The following is a 20,411-nucleotide window of genomic DNA, read 5'->3' as shown; positions in this document are numbered from 1 at the left end:
ACACATAAAATAATATCCAATAAGCGGTTATATGCTATGATGTATTTTACCGAATGCCGTCTTATTAGTGTTATCGTTTTTACTTATTAACATTCTGTAACTGACAAAATAAAATCAAGTTTTATTTAATAATAATATGAGCGAGCGTATACTGTAGAATAACTGTGCGTATTGGTAACAACAACTGCTTTCCGCGATAAATGAATGGATTTTCAATCAGAATAAATTTATTAACACTGAAATAGCTCAAGCATTTTATTGGCTTTAAATTACATACTCAGTTGCCCGCGAGTAATTATGAGAACACAGCCCTTGTTAGACGTAATTGGGTCCGCGTGGTAAGATGGATACCACTAGCACATAATATTACATATTTTCTGATGTTTTTTTTTTATTAATTGACAACATTCCTTTTAAGCTGCGGGTCTACGGTTACATAATTCAGTAAGTTTTCTTTGTTTGCTACCAAATGGGAGGATAAAATAGAGAGAAAACATGGAACATCTTACTCTAACCTACTATACTTAACCTAAAAACTAAATTGGTCTCATTGGAATATAACGCCTCTACATTTGCAGAAAAAAATCTGATTTTCAAGCTCTCCGTCTCAATCTATTTGGCCGATGTACCAACGTGTGGCATAGATATGCGTTGTATGTAGGCTGCATGGACGAGTGATGGGTCTCTAGGGAGGTTGAATTGCAATAAGGGAATGGTGGTAGGGCCTAGATATTAATAGAAGCGAGAATAACGTAATATCGAAAGCTATACGAGCAAACAAAAGAATCGTCAACGGGCCGATGGGTACGGGGCAACATAAGTGATTCGTTTTGATATTTTATGTTTAATTGCAGCCTTACGAGATAGGGCATGGACGTATCTTATGTGACTGCAAATGTGCTATTGAGCTAGTAAGGGATAGTGAATGAGACGTACGTTACAACTAATGGTTAAGCAAGGCTAGAATAAGATACTTTTTGTTTGTTTCCTAGAATACAGTAGCGAAGGTCGAACTATTAAAATAACGGAAAGATTGGAATTGGCAGCAAAACGAAGGTCGTTAAAACACGCTTCGGGTAAAAACTACTTGAGACGAATCTCGAATAAAAGCGTGACTACTAGCCGTTAGAATGTATGAACGTAATATGTGTTTAAGTGGAAAATAGTGTTTGGTTTCGAATGTTAAAGTCTATTTTTGAAACAGACCAAATTGGGACCATTTTAGTAGCCAGGATTATTTTAAATGTTTGTTGATTTGTAAAAAAAAACTGGTGAAGTTCAAAAATAAATATTTCAAAATGTTCCCCAAAACGTATTTTGTGAGGAGAGAGTTAACTACGCTGTTGGGCGTAAGAGAACAAGCGATCTTTGTTTCTTTTATCGTTCGCCGCTGTCTCCGTTTCGCCTTCTTTCTCGTCGTTTCGTCTGCGTAAGTTTCATATGAGAAAAGTCGGCTCCACGCACAAAATGTACGCAATAGTGACGAGCGAGGAGATTTACATTGTAAGCCATAATAACGAAATTTAAGTCAGCGAAGGCCAGCAATTGAAACGAAACGACAGTTCAACAATAGGCGGTATTACGGTAATGTTCGGGAAAAAGGCAGTACGACTGCATGTAAGGTTATATTATCTCATATTCAAGGTAATTACAGTGTTGGTACTAAGAACTAGGCATAGCAGTCGAGCTACATTCCGTTCTAAGAAGCAAAAGTACAGAGAATAGCAAGACTTGGTCATTAGCCTTGACTTTTGCTGCGACGAGAATGGTTCTTCGATTTTTCCTAATCCAACGTCCAACTTCAATCAATAGAACGAGTAATTACGCAGAGCAAGACCTGGGACGTTGTCTCTGGTCGACAGGCTCGTTCAATAGGGCTAGTGGTACAACAGTCAGTACAGCAAAAACATAAACAAAGTAGGACGCTGAATAGCTCGACTCTGTGTACCGAGGAAAACTAAAACTAATAAGTTTCTTTTATAGGATTCACAGTAAAATAGACACTATAGTTGGAATGTGCAGCCTTGATATACCTTCACAAATGACAGCACTTTTGTTCAAATGAAAGCTCAATTACCCACGGATTCATAGCCAATACTGTCAAGTACGAAGATCAAAGGCGATGGCAACAGCAGTAGCAGCTTGGCTACCGTTTGCAAGGGCAGCAGCAATAGGTATGTGGCGTATGTTCTTATAATTATAAACGTGATGTGCGTTAAGCCGTAACGTCGTGCACTACTTGTTAAGGTCAACCACGACGGCTGTTGTTATTGCAGGGCTACCACAGTAGTGACGTAAACGTCTTTACCATTTTACCTGTTTGAAGATATAATATCCAGACATTAATAGCACCACATAACGCAAGTACAGGCGTCGTTAAAATTGCTCAAGTATCGGGTTTATGTCGCTCTCTTCGCCCTAAATGCAATTACCGTGTCCTGTCCTCGCCACAGCACCTGTCAAAACGCCTTACAAAACGTCTTCCCAATCAGTATCGGACTTTTTCACTGGAACATAGATTTGTGCTTATTACATAGCACTTATTACATAACCAAGACAATACATAGTTCTCTGGGGTAAGGTGGATACCGTTCGAACATAATATTCTATATTTCCTAGTCGTGTTTTTAACTATTAAAACGGCTTGTTCAGAGTCTATACGGTTATACATTTATCTAAATATTCTCTGTATACTACAAAAAGGTGATGAAGAGAACTGAAACATGAGTCATCTTACCCCACCCTAATATATATAATAATAAAGTTTTCAGACTTAAAAATTTACTATAACTATTTAACGCATCATTACACTCCATAACCAAATATGTTATATCTATGTATTTAATTTAGCGTTAATTTAATACATACCCCCATTCAAATGCTTATTTTAATATTGAATTAAATGCAACATGGCAATTTAATTACTTGTGCAAAAAAGGTACTTGTGTTTTTTTCATTTCTACAGGCAGTTTTTTTTTTAATTCTACTAAACAAAGTAATTAACACTATACGATAGCTAAAAATACTTTTTACCAACTTTTAAATGAAAGATCAAAAATTTTAAAACATTTTAATGTAAGAAGTGTCCTATTTCGATAATCTAATCTACACATCGGAAGAGAATTCACAGTGCGTTGAAAAAATCAGATAAATAACGATCACTATGTAATTAAAAGAATAATTTTGCCCAAGACACAACCGCTACAATAGGCTTTAAAAAGGTTTAACCAAGAGGTCTTTGTAAAAGAGTTTTCCCCTGACCCAGTTACGAGCTGCCGATAGCTTGGTTATTTTGGGACGGCCAGTGTCTTGTTTTCTTAAAATAAAGTCTAATGTCCCTATTACCCGCAACGCTATATTAGTTAATACATTGGCCACGACGAAAGGCAGAAATCTTTTAGGACGTCTTCGCGTTATCACTCCTGCCCTGTTATTCAGCCTGTCTCTTGCCGTTGACGATGGAGATGAATAATTTATTATGGCCGAGCCACGTTCGTTCTATACCTTCACGAGCGGGCTACAGCCACTGTTGTAAAAGCACCATCAGCGTAAATATATTATATATACACCTCCACTATTCCCTGGATGTAGCATCGTTGATTAATATCGTTAGTTAAGCACAATACACGGCTATGATACATTTGTTGCCAAAATACCTAGACGTGGTGGTGGTGGTATAAAACCTACACGCACTTTTGAACGCGAAAGCCACTTAGTTTTAATAGGCGCTGGTGCTTACGCCTATTAGCGCGTGTGAAACGCATAGAGCTATATAGAGAACTTGGGCTTGTAAACCGTATTGTTCTGTGAATAACAAACGAATGCTTTTGTAAAACATTTCTATTGACTAGTCTAATTATGTACTATAGCCTGTTTATATATAGTACTGAATATCGTGAACAACATAATATGCTTATTGCATATAAATATACAAATAATTCAATTATTTATAGTGGAAGCAAATTTTTGGATGAATTTGCATTAAAACATTTTATCTCAATTAGAGAACACAAATACCAAGTAAATAAAAAATTTCATAATATTTAAATTGTCTTGTGGCTAACAGACACTTTGAACAATAAATGACAAATTAGTGTACCGCTTAGAGCGGCTTAGTATATATGATATAAAAGTGTACCGTTTTGTACGATAAGATAAACGGCTCGTTGTACAAACGCCACAGTGTACCGTTTTGTGTTATAAATTATAAACGTGAAATAGTGTACTGCTTCGTATGGTATATAATGGCGTACCGTTTTTAAGATATAACAATACATCGGTTTTGGGATAAACGCCAAACAGTGTACCGTATAGTGTTTTTCACACGTTACGATTGGTTTCAATGATGTAAACGACAGAGAAAAAAATCTGAGAGTATTTTAAAAGGTCACATGTACCTTCTGCATTCTGCTCGTTTAAACTTATCGTTGGTTTATTTGTTGAGTGATTGATTGCAGCACGACAGCTTCTTTGCTTCCTTTTTAAATTATTGATGTACCGCTGGACTTTTATCGTTAAATTGCAACCTCCGGCGAAAGTGAACAAACATTTTAACAAAAGGAGAATTTACAAATGATTAAATAATGAAGTAAAAATCAAGCTACCTATTTGCGCCTGTTAAAACGGCTTAATTAAGGTTTGTTTTAATCATAGGTTGCACCGTTGTTTACTTTAGAATTACAGCAAAACATAGACCGCTTATCATGTTGCTGCCATTAGGTTTATAACGAGTTTTTGGCATTTAATCTTAACATGTTTAGCTCGTACAGTAGGTAGGGGTAAGGTGGTCCATGTTTTTATTTTATTATCGTTTCACTTGGTAGTAAACAAAGAATCTTGACAGAATTATATAACCGTGTCCTCGCGCTCAAAACCACAAAGGATACTATGTGTTACCGGGATCCATCTTACCCCACAATATTTTATAAAGTTATTTACCAAATCGTGATAAAAAATATTTATGACGTAAACAGTGTGAGGTCATCTTGAGTTGTATACGCCATATCCTGATTAGAATTTGGAAACAATTAGCTTTTCATTTAGAGATGTCAGTTTGTATTATTAACGGCATCGCAGTTTCCTCATTTTGCTTTAAATAGGTTGAACTATTGATTATTACTTTAACTGAGTGACGCAAACGGTCGAGAGACTTATTTTTACCACATACATGGCCCTATAACATACATTAAGTGAAAATCGTGTAAAAAATCTCCTTGAAAATCAAAACTGTATCGTAATTATGATTTGAATCATGCTAAAGTCGACAAAGTATTTCTAATATACAGTTTAGAGTCTCTTTGGATATATATGGGGTAAGGTGGTTTATGTTTTTATTACTTTTTATCCTTCCATTTGGTAGTAAACAAAGATATCTACGGAATTGTATAACCGTCTCCCCACGATTTGTGTTGGTAATTGTTAAAACATGATTAAGAAATATTGGGTATTACATGCTAACGGTATACCCATCTTACTCCACAGTACTATGTGTATAGGGTTATATTCTTTCATATCAAAGGGTAAACTTATTACTTTAACGGTTGGCAATTCTTAAAATATTTATATAATTTTCATTGTCCGTTAGCTCCATGTACACCATTATCACACCGCCGGGTATGGGACTTGTACCACCAGCACAAGATATAATGTTTGAGCGATATCCGACACGCCTAACACCCGGTAATCTGTTAAAGCCTCACCACAGCATGATCTCGGTCACACAACGCAGCGACACTTGGGTGGAAAACTAATTGCATTTCGACGCCCGCGCTAGAATTGAAACCTAATTACTGACGCCGTCCAAGGCCCGAAAACGATCGATGGTGTAGAAGGAGATATGAGAGGCCGAGGTGTCTGCCTTATGCTCCATTAAACAACGTTATACATTGCGGTGAATGCATTATAATGTAAAGAACAGCTCAAGATAGCTGAATATGGCTGATAAATTTATACCGTGTTTAAGTTAAAACGATAATGAACATTGCTCCAGCCCGGTGGTCATGCATGGGTTTTCGGCTTTTAAAATACAGTATAATGAATGTTGTAAATATTCTGTTTACTACCAAATGGGAGGATAAAGGAGAGTGAAAACATGGGCCATCTTACCACCCACGAATAATATTTGTAAGGCTATAAAAGTAAAGCAAAATGCGACATTAGAAGGTTATTGTAAATTAGCCTGGGCCAGAAAAAATTAGTGAGTGTAAAAGTAGGGGGATCTCGAAAAACTGCCCGGTTTCGAGTTAATGACATTTTTGTCCTCGCGTTGCGAGCAACGACGGTCGTTATAACATGTTCTGTTTCATACACACCGTGCCCGATTATGTAACTTTGTTGATAATTGTTCTCTGTGTAGCTGATTTGCACATTCCATAATAGACCATTGGTTGCATCGAATGCCGTCAAGCCACCGTGAATTTCGAGGTCTGGATCATGCCATTAACCCCATAATATTCCGATGACACCACACACCAATACAACAGTTGTTGTCCAATTTAGAGTACCCGGGACAAGACTAAAATATGAATCATATCGATCTTATAACGATCTTTGCTGTTTTCTGCTGGTAATGGCGATCCATCCCGTCCTACTTATGTTAATTACAGCCATGTACTTCATGCCACACCTATCGTTAATGGTCGTCGACGTAATTTTAAACCGGAGTTGTGTTTCGTCACGTGTCTTAAATTATGACGATAATTTCATACTGCAAAAGTTCGTAAACAATCTTTTGTCTAGCTGTTACGCTTTTACACTAACACTCTATTTTAAGATGTATGAAACAGTCCACCCATTCTATAACGACTGTTATTGCTACGCCACAGGAGAATAACTAAGTTACTTTTATTCTTTATTTTGACTTTGATGGTCGCTTCAAGAATTTGCATTTTAATCACGAAAAATCCGCATTTTTTGCGGTTAGATCTTGAACGGAAATCCCGGCTTTTCTCTTCCGTTGGCATTTCCCTGAAAACGATTTTTGGACCGAACAGAAATCGACTTTCGGCGGACAGAGTAGAAATAATTATCCTTTAGATCAATGCTGAGTTTAGCCGACTCCATACGGGTCGTTTGTAGCATTAACCTTTGTAAAGTTAAACCAGGGTGCATTTAGTATCATTACTCGTATGTTGAGTCCCGTTCGTTCGTTTTAATTGCTAGCTAGTGGAATCTTGATTTTAATTAAAGCGTCGGAACCAATGCTTGCATCGACCCGCGAGTATCGGGGACTCTAACAGAAAATTAAAGTTTCCAATGAGTTGTATAATTACACGGCCTGCTGGCCTCCTGTTGGCTAATTTACTCTCCACGGTCGCATTCATTGACCAGATTGCCCATGCCGGTCATTCTCTGTCGTTTTACGATCTTTTATTCCTATCCTGTAACCTAAGGTCGCCCTCTGTCCATTCTAATTAGTTTTGTTACTTGGACCATCTTTAATTGGCCCGACTATTATTCTGCTTCATGCCAATTGCTATATACATTGCCCAGCATATATAATGAAGCTGCCCTTGTATTTTAAGTATAATGGGGGAAGATGGAATGAGTTATCAATTCATTTTTCGTCCCATTTAGTAGTAAACAAAGAACGTTCAAAAAATCTTAAAATCGTATCCATATGACTCCCACAAACCATTGGTAAATGTTTAAAACACGATCAGGATATTCGGGTAATATGTGTCAAAGGTGTCCCGCTCTTTCCCACCCTACTGTATAATATCTCATTTCCTATATAACATTGTATACTGTTGGGTAAGATGGAAAATTATGCCACATAAAATCCCATATTTTATGACCCAGTTTGTTTACGATTAACGACGTTCTTTTAGTGAATTAATTTGCACATTACTATAACCAAAGAGACAAACTACCAGTATAACTATGATATAGTATTCGTTATCTTACACTTAGACCTAAAAAAACGTGAAAATACATTATAGGCTAAGACAACTTCAGGTGTTAACGATAAAAACCCTTTAGCATCCTGTTTGAACTTATTAAGTTTAAATGCACAATAATACAACACTTGATGGGTCTGGGAGATGTTTTTACAATTCAATTTTTTACAATTCATTTTCTTTCGGGAATGGATTTGATGGGATTATAGTGGTTAGGCACATCAAAGAAAAATCGTGTACAAGCCATTCATCACGTTTAAAGCACGCTGTGGCGTGATCATGCATTAGAAACCACACCGACACCACAATATAATGATAAATCATATACTTAGTGTAAATGGGCACGAAGTATAGTACTGTGGGAAAAGATGAACACCGCTAACACGTAACATCCATATTTCATAATCGTGTTTTAACAAAATACTTTAGAGCAAAAGATACAGTAACATAAGACTGTATAATTTTTTTAATTTTAATACCGAATTGCACAATAAAAAAGAGGGAAAAACTATGTTACTTCAGTCATACTATATTCTTCAATAAACAAAACAAAATTGTATTTAAGAAATATGTGCGTGGCGGGCAACGACAGCCATAATATTCTAAACATAAGTGTCTAACTTTGTGGTGAACGTTGGTATTTATTAAACATTTGGCTGATAATGAATACAACCAATTGACCAGCAATATAACAAAACAACGGCGAAAAATATTTTATTTATCTCTGTAATCTTATTTCCGCCTTTAATATTGCGCGGAGCTATATCCCTTTTTAAGGCAACTTTGTTCCACCAAAATCACATTCAATCAATGATATTATCCGCTATGCATTATTCATGAGGTCTTATTAAGATCTTTGCCGCCATTCTGGGTTCCTATGCACGTTATAAAGACTGCTCATACACACCGAGAATGATAATACAACAGGGGTATAAATTATTCGTTTAGCTTAAATGAATACACGGTGAAAAGAAGGTAAATTACTGTAATGCAACGCGGGCTATTATAACTTTAAATATGTAGGTTAGAGCAAGATTGTCTATCCCTTTATTCTCTTTAGGTTTTGCCCCTTCGGTGATATTTTAAACATTAATAGTATGGGTTATTATTTTTTGTATTTTTTTATTAATTTTTCCGTCTTCTTTGGTAGTAAAAAAGGACATTCTAAGAAATATATAACCGTATTATTACGACGATAAAACATAATGTGTTATATGTTTAAAACACAATCGGAATGTTTCGAGTGCGAAAGGTGTCCCGTCTTACCCCACAGTACTATATATAGCTTGAATAAAAACAGTAAGCAAAACAAACGGATCTTACCCCACCCTACTTAACCTATAAAAAAACTGACTTTTGATTGCGTGGCGGGGCAACGACGGTCGTTAAACACGAGTGTTCGGTTACATGGAAGTCTAGTTATTTGGTCACGGTGATTTTAAGAATTTTTTCCTTCTTTTTTACGAAGCGACCAAACCACTAATTGGAGTACTATGTATGACACATCTAAGCGAACAGATGCGTAGCATTACTAAGATATTTAAATATATCAAAACTTATCTGTTTAAAGTACTGTACATTATATATAACTATAAACTAATTCGTGTATGCTATATTGCTTATATACGTTTACACCTAAACCATTACTTGAGCATGTTTTGTCAATTTAACATTGTATATTAGGTTGGGGTTAGATGGGACAAGGTTTCATTATCTTTTATCGTTTAATTTGGTAAAAAACATTATTATATACCGGTATCCCCACGATTTGAATAGAGTGTTTATATTTGTCCAAAACACGACTATGAAACATGTACTTAAAGTGCAATTTATCCTTACCCGCAGTAATATATATTCGGCTAATTCTGGACCGGTGCGAATTACAGAATTAATCCGAGATTACGAAAGATCAACTTAAACTTAATAATTCTATGTAAAAACGTTGGGTTTGAAATTTATGATATCGCATTAAAATAAGATAGAGCATACCTTAATAGTATAAGTTATTTTATCAGTTTGTATGCAATTATCAACTGTTAGAAACTTACAGGGTTCGAAACCATTACAAGCAATGTAAAATTCATAATATATCCGTCTATAGATACAGAGAACACGTCAAATCGTGAGGTTTAATCAATAGCAGAGAAATACGTTGAGATCTATTGGCAAAGCTGATGTAAAATATATCCACATATTCCCTATAGTGTTATTGTTGATTCCTTATGTGTCACAGCAATGACATTTACACTACATTGTATTAGTTTGCACTGCCTCGTAAATCCCTGACTTAAAAGATGTTTAGAGAAAACGTTCATATGATGTCACGTTTTATTCTAGTCTATGAGAGGACAACGACAGTCGTTATAACTTGGAACTGAAGTAGCATTTTGACTGCCAAAGTTTAAAAAATAAGAAAATACGTTAACTCTTTTATTTTGTTTTTTTTAGGTTGGGTTCCAGTTGCTACCAATAACCTACCCCCCATCCCGTTTAACCGACGTAAAACAAAAGACACACTCATCACTCTCAATATTAGCGGGCGACGGTTTCAAACGTGGAAGAACACACTCGAAAAGTTCCCAGATACAATGTTAGGGAGCCAAGAGAAAGAATTTTTCTACGACGACGATAGAAAAGAATATTTCTTCGACCGAGACCCCGAGATCTTTCGACATATTTTAAGTTTCTATAGAACAGGAAAGATGCACTTTCCGCGGACAGAATGCATCAGTTCTATTGATGACGAGCTGGCGTTCTTCGGTATTTTGCCGGAGATGATAGCTGATTGTTGCTATGAGGACTACAGAGATCGTAAAAGAGAAAACGATGAACGATTAGTTGACGATGCTAGCGATGCTCCTGGAGGACCTGCTCTTGGAAAGGCCCCGCCTCCCGCTTTATCTCTTAGGAAGCGAATGTGGCGAGCGTTTGAGAATCCCCACACCAGCACCCCAGCGCTTGTGTTTTATTATGTGACCGGGTTTTTCATTGCCGTTTCCGTGTTTGCTAACATAGTCGAGACCGTGCCGTGCGGAGCGATGCCGGGAACGCTTGAAGTCAAACAGTGTGGCGAAAGATATCAGCTGACGTTTTTTTGCTTGGACACGGCATGTGTGATGATATTTACAGTCGAATACTTCATGAGACTTTTTGCTTCACCAAACCGATGTAAATTCCTACGATCCGTCATGAGCATTATAGACGTTGTAGCGATTCTACCTTACTACATTGGTCTCATCATCACTGACAACGAGGATGTAAGCGGGGCGTTCGTTACCCTCCGTGTGTTCCGGGTCTTCCGTATATTCAAGTTCTCGCGACATTCACAAGGGCTTCGTATCCTGGGCTATACACTGAAAAGTTGTGCCAGTGAACTTGGGTTCCTCTTGTTTTCTCTTACCATGGCAATCATTATATTCGCAACTGTTATGTTTTATGCGGAGAAGGGAATGGAAGGCACTACATTCACGAGCATACCGGCAGCGTTCTGGTACACAATAGTAACGATGACCACGCTCGGGTAAGAAGAACTTCATTATACATTGGCTTGACTATAATTAAAGTAATAATTAGGAATCATATAAATTTTCTCATGCCTTTGTTATAACTTGGCAATTATAGGTTGTTTTTTTAAAAGGTGTATGAATACACCATGTGTATCTAGTGTATAAGAAGACACATTATAGTTATGTTATAACTTAAAATGAGTATAAGGTGTAGGAATATACCATGTGTGTCTAGTGTATAAAAAGACACTTATGATATGGCGTGATAAAGTTAGTATGAGGATTATGAATGCACCATGCGCGTCTGGTGTATAAGAAGACACTCATGCTATAACTGAAAAGTTAGCATGAGGAGTATGAATGCGCCATGCGTGTGTTTGATGGCTGGGCAACTAAGCTATTTTTACCGAAATACTCTGACTGACGTATAAGTTTATTGAGTAGGTCTGTATCAACAGTTTCCCACACCGCAACTTGGTCCATCGTCAGTATAACAAAGGTTACTATGCTATCCACCAAGTTACTTTCCGAAACATCTTCCTATTATGAGTTTAGTATCCAGACAGTAAATTATTGGTCCATCATCAGTGTAAAAGGGGTTACTATCCACCAAGTTGTTCGAGACGTCCACACATACACGTTTAGTATCTATTACCCTAATTCCACCCTTTTGTATTGGATGGCGGTAATGCCTCTTCTCCCCTGTCGTAACTATAAATATTTTATAAACAGATACGGTGACATGGTGCCAAAGACAATCGCCGGCAAGATATTCGGCAGCGTGTGCTCATTAAGCGGCGTGCTCGTGATTGCGTTGCCAGTCCCTGTCATCGTAAGTAACTTTGGACGGATCTACAGCCAAAATCAAAGACAAGACAAACGAAGAGCCCAAAAGGTAATGCTTTGGTTCTCTATACAAAATCGCTAAATGTGGACTGCCTATTAACACATTGCAACAGTGGTTGTACCTTTTTTCTTTGCTGCATAACAGGCTACAAACTATGCTGTATCTAGACACATACAATGTGATGATATAAAGTAAAGTGGGGTAAGACAGAATACTTTTTGCACGTAATATCAAAATATCCTTACCGAGTTTTAGACAATCAACAACGATCTATAGAAGTCGTGAGAATATGGTTTTACAATTATTTCATTGTTTTACCACCAAATGGGACGATAAAAAAAATGAAAAGGTGTCTCATCTTTCCTACCCTACGCGTTTTTCTTTATTCTATAAATATTATTCATTTACTGTCAAATGGGATGATAAAGAGAATAATAGTATAGAAATCTTACACATACAGTATACTGTGTACATTGCACAGCGGAGCTAAAATCTCAAAAGTTAAGTAGTTATACTGTCGCCTCAAGTGCAAGTTGAACCATACATGGGTATTGGATGATGGGATTAACAAGTAAAAATTAATCTTCCGTAATCGCAGATTAATTCTGTAATACTAACCGGCGTAGAAATAACCGCTGTTACAAAGAAAAGACGTAGTACTTTAAAAGCAGTTTGGTCCAAAAGTAAAACTAAAAAAGCGCCATTTTTGGTTTTAATAAGTTTCATGTTAACGACTGTCGTTTTTTAAATTTCTTTAAATTAAAAATAAATTTCGTTTGTTTTAATTAATATGTATAGTAGGGTGGAAGAAGATGGTGCACTTTTCGCACATTATATCCAAATATTCTGATCGTGTTTTAAACAATTAACAACGATCTACAGGAGTTGCATGGTTCTATAAATGTTCGAATGTTCTTTATTTAATATAACATGGGACAAAAAAATAGCATAAACGGGTGTCCCATCTTCCCTCACCCTACTATAAATTAAAACAAAATTAATAATCAATTAAATAAAACAAATTTGTTTCTTCGTTTTCGTATTTGATGACGTAAATAAACACTTAGTTACGTTACAATAATATAGTCGATTACGAATACACATAAACCATACCCTTTTACCACTTATATATGCATACACAAACAGTAAAGAAGAACTGGCATAATTTTTGTGTAATTAGGTGCCCAGGATTTTAAATATTTAACAGTGTTTAAAATGTAACGCTTGTCATACTGCGCGAAGGGGTAATGGCCTTTAAGCGTTATCTGTCGAGTTTGTAAGACTTTTTACGACTCATGTTACAATACAAAGCATAGGGAATAAATTAGCCACCCTATACATTATACATAGAATGGTAAAAAAAACGTTTGCTTTTTCAGAGATAACAATGTGACAAAGTAACATATAATAATAAAGTTCAAACCTTTTAAACTAAGTTAAAATACGAAACATCATGTTTAATACACAACCAATTAAACCACAATTAGGGTGTTTTCAATTTAGTTACACTACTGTGGGGTAAGATGAACGCCGTTAGAGAATAATATACCATATTTTCTTATAGTGTTTTTAACAATTAAAAGCGCTTTTCAGTCCTGAATGGGTGCGGTTATATAATTAAGCAATTTTTGTTAGCATTTTCTCTCATTTCTACGTATACAAGTGTACATTAAAACACTTTTCGCCGCTTGTGCTTATTGGTTAAGAGATCGTATCATAACCTAAAGGTAGACTGACTACGAGGCTCAGTGCTGCTACCATTGCGGGCGAATGTGTAAGAAGAAACTTAACGGCAACTGCTCCACCCCAGTGGTCCCAAATAGGTTGTCTAAATTGTTAACCCCAAAAATAATCACCCACAATATATGTGGTAACTCGTAGGCCGGCGCGAGGTGGATGAAACAGAACACAAGTGTTCTATTCTATGACATTTCCCGTCACGCCAGGATCATTACGTTTCATTTATTTATACTTTCCATGGTGCTAAACATAGATTTCCACAGAGAGCTCGCTTAGCTCGGATACGAGCAGGGAAACCTACGAGTGCGATGTCGTATTGCCAGAATAAAGGAGATCACGACTTTGAGCAAGACCCCCCACCAGATGTGGTATGTTGCGGTTTTATTTGCCTTGGCCGATATTCGAACCCTTGATCTTTCGCTTTTAATGTCCCACGGTTTTTTAATGCCCCTTGACGAGTTTGTTTTTTACTACGTGTGTGTTATTGTATGGTTAGAACCGGGAAAACAAAGTGTCTGCTATGTTGACATTACTTAGAAAAGGAGCATTTCTTCAATTAATATACTTTGGGCTGAGTAATGAAGATTTGATATTTAGTTGTCGCTAATATGCGATGTATTGGCGTTTATACGTTGTAAAAAAAAACTATAAAAAATACACATATTTCAAAAACCATAACACATACAAAATAAGATAAGAAAAGCATAGCACACAGATAACAAAAACATACAAAATACACAAAACTTAGACACAGAACAACAGAAAACAGCAAAGAAAAACAATAAAGAACACATACACAACAAACAGAGTGCATAAGACATAAACACATCCGACTACCGCATAACTAATATCAGTAATATTTCACAGCTTTTATTTTAACAGAGCGAAGCCGAGACCTCCAGCTCCAACAACTTAAACGCAACATTCGAGAAAAATCATTTTCATCTTTTGCACTGCCTCGAACGAACAACGGTAAGTGTGGCGTCATAATGAACATGGGATTTAGTCGATTGTTACGTAAACGATTGATATTTGGCTATACATCAGGGTAAAATTGGACAATTACTTTTAGGCGCCCCTTTTTTATGATAAACAAATAAAAATGATACCGGATTATTCGACAGTATTCTCACGACTACAAAGCAAACGCTAAAACCGATCACTGTTTTAACTTTTAAAAATCGATGTTAAAATATTTGCTGATGTGTCTTAATATCCCCCACCCAACTTTAGTTTTAATTTTAGTACCAATAATTATTTATGAATAAAATAAATCCTACAGTATTATTCGGCAGTATTCTAACGGTTCAACAAAGCGCACGTAAAGCCGAATACTATTGTTAAAAAACAGACACAATATTTGTTGTCAATGATTGAAATATGGGTAATAACAAGGTCCTCTTTTTAATACTGGGTGACTCGTATTTAAATGGCCCCACATATGCGATATTAAGGGATAATGGTACCCATCTTACCCCCATATAGTACTTTATTTAGAAAGTTTGACATTTAAGTCTTGTTTATACTACATTGCAAAGTGTCCTGAACCTATACCGCCTTCAAGTAATCTATTTTGGGACGTGATTATCGTTGGTTGCTTATTTAAAACTATTTAAAACTCCAAATAGATAGTTATTTTAATCTCGTGTTATTCTTAGTCCCGAGTATTTATAATTAGATTTGCGTTTATTTCAAGCCGTGAAATTACTGATATAATCTACGTTTCATCAATTTGTTCACTTGAAATAAAAGGCAGATTAAAACAGATAATTTGAGTAACGACCTTTATCTATATTTGGACCTATTATGCATAACAAACAACTTGTATATACAAGGTTGGGGGAGATGGGACATTTTCATTCCCATTTATCGTCCCATTTGGTTGCAAACAAGCCATGTTTAGAGAATTATATAATCGTATCCTCATGAATTTAAAAATATTATTAAGCGTTAAAACACGATCATTAAGTGTGGAAATTAGGTGCTAACGCTATTCATCTTACCCCACAGTACTATAACGATATATTGGTTAAACAACAAGTAGACAGGAAATTAAAACAACTAACATCTAACACGCTACTAAAACATACATGTCAACTTATACATTAGAAAACGATGGTGTCGGACCCATTATTATTCTGTATGGTTGCAAGCACTAAAATTATTGTAAGCATTAAAATGACAACGAAAAGGTTTTACAATACCAATATAAAAAATTACACGCTTATGGTGAGGATAGTTATATTTTACACTGTCGGTTAAACACGCTATGGATAAAAAATGCACATTTAGGTTATAAAGCATTGCTGTCGAGCCAATAATATTTAGTATTTACACTTTCGTTTGTTACACACACTATCGTTACATCAAAAGTCATTACTAAGATAATATTCACGTCTGCCACCCGGCCGCGGGAATTTGATTTTTATGAAGATAACATTCATATTTCGCCTGAAGCAACTGCGTACGTCAATGTAGCGTCAACTTAAATAGAAGCAGACGGTGTTATTATTGTTATTATTATTGTTGTTGATGATGCTATAGCCTGTGTAGCTGTGGAATCGGTACCCGCTTATAGATTGTCCAAGCTGTCTGTTATACATTTAATGTTTTGATTCATACACCTGGTGCCCGCTTACAAGTTACTTGTTTGTGGGTTAAGATAGTGGTCACTAGGTTAGAGCAATTGCTGTTAAAAGGTATCTTGCCTATAAGGATATATACACCCACAATGGTTGCAGCGAACATAATATGATTTATGCGTTCATTATCTGTTAAACTAACGCAAATCTTTTTACAGGACCATGAGATAACCGAAAACCAGATGTGTAACTCCACATCCGTGATAGCCATACGTGGTGGCGACAATGAATCCGAATCTCTCATTTCCACTCACTCTGCTAATCAGAACCAGTCAAATATTTACCACCAGCAGATGTCGCTACAGAGAGGGCGACGCGAAACCACTAGCACGTGTTCATTGCAACGTCATAATGACGTCAGCTCTAGATCGTCTAGCGTTTCCCACACAAGTCAACATGATAACGCATGCGAACTGGATGACGATTCATTTTTAAGCAAGTAAGTAACACCCATTTACACCCTTTCTAGTTAAGTGGTCACAAATTGGATGTTCGTTTTTACCTTTTTTCTTTTTCCAAATTGATAAAACGATAAAACGGAATGAAAACACAGACACGCCATGGGACTTGGGATTGGGGCCATAACGCGCGCATCAGACATAACTGTAATATGTACCGTAAATGTCCCTGATCTAGCACTCATATTAATACTCATTGCATCATAACAAAATACACCAAGTGCTACTAAACACATACACAAACCCAGTTTAATAACGGTAGCATCATCAGTCTTTTTTAATTAAAGTATGGTGGGGGGAGATGGGACATCTGTTCATTCTATTTTCTTGTCAAATTTGGTAGTAAACAAAGAACATTCAGAGAATTATAAAACCGTAACCTCACGACTTCCGTATGCCGCCTGCTAATTGTTTAAAACAGGATCAGGATATTTGGATAATATGTGCTCACTGTGTCCTATCTTTCCCCGCCATACTATGTAATCAAACACGTACTCACACATTCTTTTTGTGTGTGATCTTTTATTTATCCAGCTCCATTCGTCACACTATCTTGAAGGGAAGTTTCGGCAGAATGCATCACTATTAACAACACTCAAATACCTTAAATATAATTAGGAATGGAATCCACATATAAATACACCGTGTCACAGCAGTTATAATTGTGTTACTGTAAGCATTACATGACATGTCGTTTTAACACAACAAAATTTGAAAAACCAAGTAGTTATATAACTTCATAGGTAACACGATAAAGCGACAGGCCACTAAACCAATCTAATGTTATAGTATGGTGGGGAAAGACGGGACACGTTTTCCCCATTATATTCAAATATTCTTATTGCGTTTAAACAATTGACAATGCCTTTACTGTTTATAACAGCATTGCCACTATTCATTACTACACACAGTATAACTACCATGCAATACCACTATGCCATGCATAAACATAGACAACTTCATTAAACTACATATATTACAAGCTACATTACTACCACGCAAGATTACAATCATATTGCTATACCATAGCATGCTACATAACTCGTATCTGATGTTCACTACTGCTTGTAAACACTATTGATCAAAACACACAGCAAGTTGCTACAGTGCTGTAAGCGTCTAAAGCGTAACAAACGCCCCAGCAATCGAGTAATTAACGTCTTGACGAAAAACATGTTTCAGGAGAACTTTGGTGTGTTTACATACATAGATTATAAGACGATTTGTTTATTATTGGGGTACTGGGTTCGATACCAGACTCGGTGATATATTAGTGTGAAGTAAGATGGATACCGTAAGCACATATGACCTTATTGTTTTATAATCGTATTTTAAACAACGCATTTTACAGTCGTGAGAATGCGGTTATACAAATCATTATTTCTCATGCAGTTTCTATTCAATCACTTTACATGACAGGGTAATTGCGCAACAGCAGTTTAAATACTTAGATATTAATCCTATTCTAAAAATATCACCAAACGTCCACGCTTAATCATCTGAATATGATCAAATTAAGAGAAATGAATCTCATTGTGTGGCGGGTTGAATTTAAATTAGGATTGAAAACTCCAAGAGCGCCGAATCAAGGGGTTTATATAAGAGAGTTGAATAATTTATCACCTCCTACTTTACCTTATGCAACGGGGGCCTGTCACTTTGTGTTGCGTCAGAATTATGAGTTCAGGGAACCGGAAGTATTTATTGTTATTCTAGAATACATCCGGTGCCTTGAACTCTTAACTCTGTGACGTATCTGTTCTTGACGTATAACTCGTGTTTTCTGTCATTTTCGACTGTCGTAACCAACCTTTCGACGCACCATTTAGGTCGCTTTACGCTATGATATATTTAATAATATGCCTGCTAGCAATACTATTCTGCTGTGAGGGTGAGGGGCTCTAAGGTGGCGGGCTATCCAAAGTTGGCCCAACACCCATGTTAGCTTTACGGGTTACAACAAGCGTAACACGACGATGTTTGAAGAAAATTAAAACATTTTTTCTTTTTTCAGTGAAAAAACAAACTTTGGATTTTCTGGAACAAAGGAAGCCACACCACCCCCGCCCTTCTCTCTAAACCAATCACCTTGCGCCACGTCATTCGCTGTGGCTGACAATATGAGATCAATTGATGACGTAGAGTCTGACGTCATCATACCGTCAATCGCGTTGCCTGACGTCACGGATCAGTTTTGTAACATCCCGTCTCGGTTTACTAATTATGTAACGACGCCGTCTACGACGAGAAATCTTCAAGCTGATAATCTTTCCGTTCCAATGACATCTTTGTCCTCATCGGACGCGTCTTCCTCCACGTCCGGAGTTAGCGGGTCATCGGATTATTATAGATACGGAGGCAGTGACGATGATGAAAGAATCCCCAACCTCATCCCGACACATGAGAGCAGATCACAACACAGAAGGTCAGAGTCAGGGATTGATGCTTTTAGACGAAGTTCGAGGACCAGGGAAAATTATGACGGTCCCCGGAAATCGAGCCCTAAATCCCCGCCGTCTACAGTTACATGCGTTGCACCATCACACGCCGACACCGCCGACCAGCGACATAGAGTTTCTGCTGAAAAGAGCGGAATATTGCCAGCAAATGTTGATGGTTCAAACTCCAGCGTGATTCGTATTTCCTCACTGTAGCGGCGGGACTTTAGAGGGAACCTTTACGTTTTGCACAAAGTCGGCGAATTTGTTACGCCGCAATTAAACTGTCAAACTAGCCAGGAGAGACACTTCGTGGCGATATATCTTGGACATTGTAGCATTACTAAGATAACCGTCTTCATTTAAGCGTGTGTTGTTTACGCAGTTTTGTGGCATAACGTGCAATCATATACTTTAGCTGATGTGTTTTTAAAGCGAGTTGGTCTATTTTCATCTGACGAAACCGGATGATTACTTTTTCTTAATGTTTTTGTTTCGTAGTTTTAGAAGCGTGAAGTTTCAACGGCTATTCTGTGTTACGAAAGGTAATAATAACCACTGTGTTAGAGACCTATATAGACCCGCTGGTAACCTTGATGTCATTGGTTCTGTGCTCGCTGTAGAGTGAATCGGTTTACAATGATGTACTATTGCATTATAATTAACTTTCGAAAGAAAATTATTCCGGAAATGGTTTTATTTATTTTATTTTGAAATGAAGCCAAGAAAGACGGTGTATAACTTATTAAATATAGGCTCGAAGCTCAATGATGCGACCATTATGGGCGTATGTGTTCAAGACACTTAACAGCAATTGCTCCAACCTAGTGGTGACTGATGGGTTGTCTAAATTGTCAGCCATAAAAAAGCTATTTACCCACA

The 20,411-nt window shown here is 36.8% G+C and overlaps 1 protein-coding gene across 1 annotated transcript; it reads left to right on the top strand.

Annotated features, from left to right (window-relative positions):
• Positions 1-1,545: 1,545 nt before the first annotated feature.
• LOC149741288 (potassium voltage-gated channel protein Shal-like) lies at positions 1,546-20,220 on the top strand. The gene is made up of 7 exons (XM_089892726.1): positions 1,546-2,174; positions 10,347-11,418; positions 12,137-12,299; positions 14,255-14,359; positions 14,874-14,963; positions 16,792-17,072; positions 19,106-20,220. The coding sequence occupies exons 1-7, from the start codon at positions 2,123-2,125 to the stop codon at positions 19,743-19,745; spliced, it is 2,403 nt and encodes an 800-aa protein (XP_089748852.1). The 5' UTR covers positions 1,546-2,122; the 3' UTR covers positions 19,746-20,220.
• The last annotated feature ends 191 nt before the right edge of the window (positions 20,221-20,411 follow it).

The sequence above is a fragment of the Ciona robusta genome, chromosome 1 (genome assembly GCF_009617815.1).
Source record: "Ciona robusta chromosome 1, ASM961781v2".
In the NCBI taxonomy this organism is placed as follows: Eukaryota; Metazoa; Chordata; class Ascidiacea; order Phlebobranchia; family Cionidae; genus Ciona; species Ciona robusta.
Note: the sequence above shows the minus strand (reverse complement) of the source record. Positions and strands in the feature narration are given on the sequence as shown.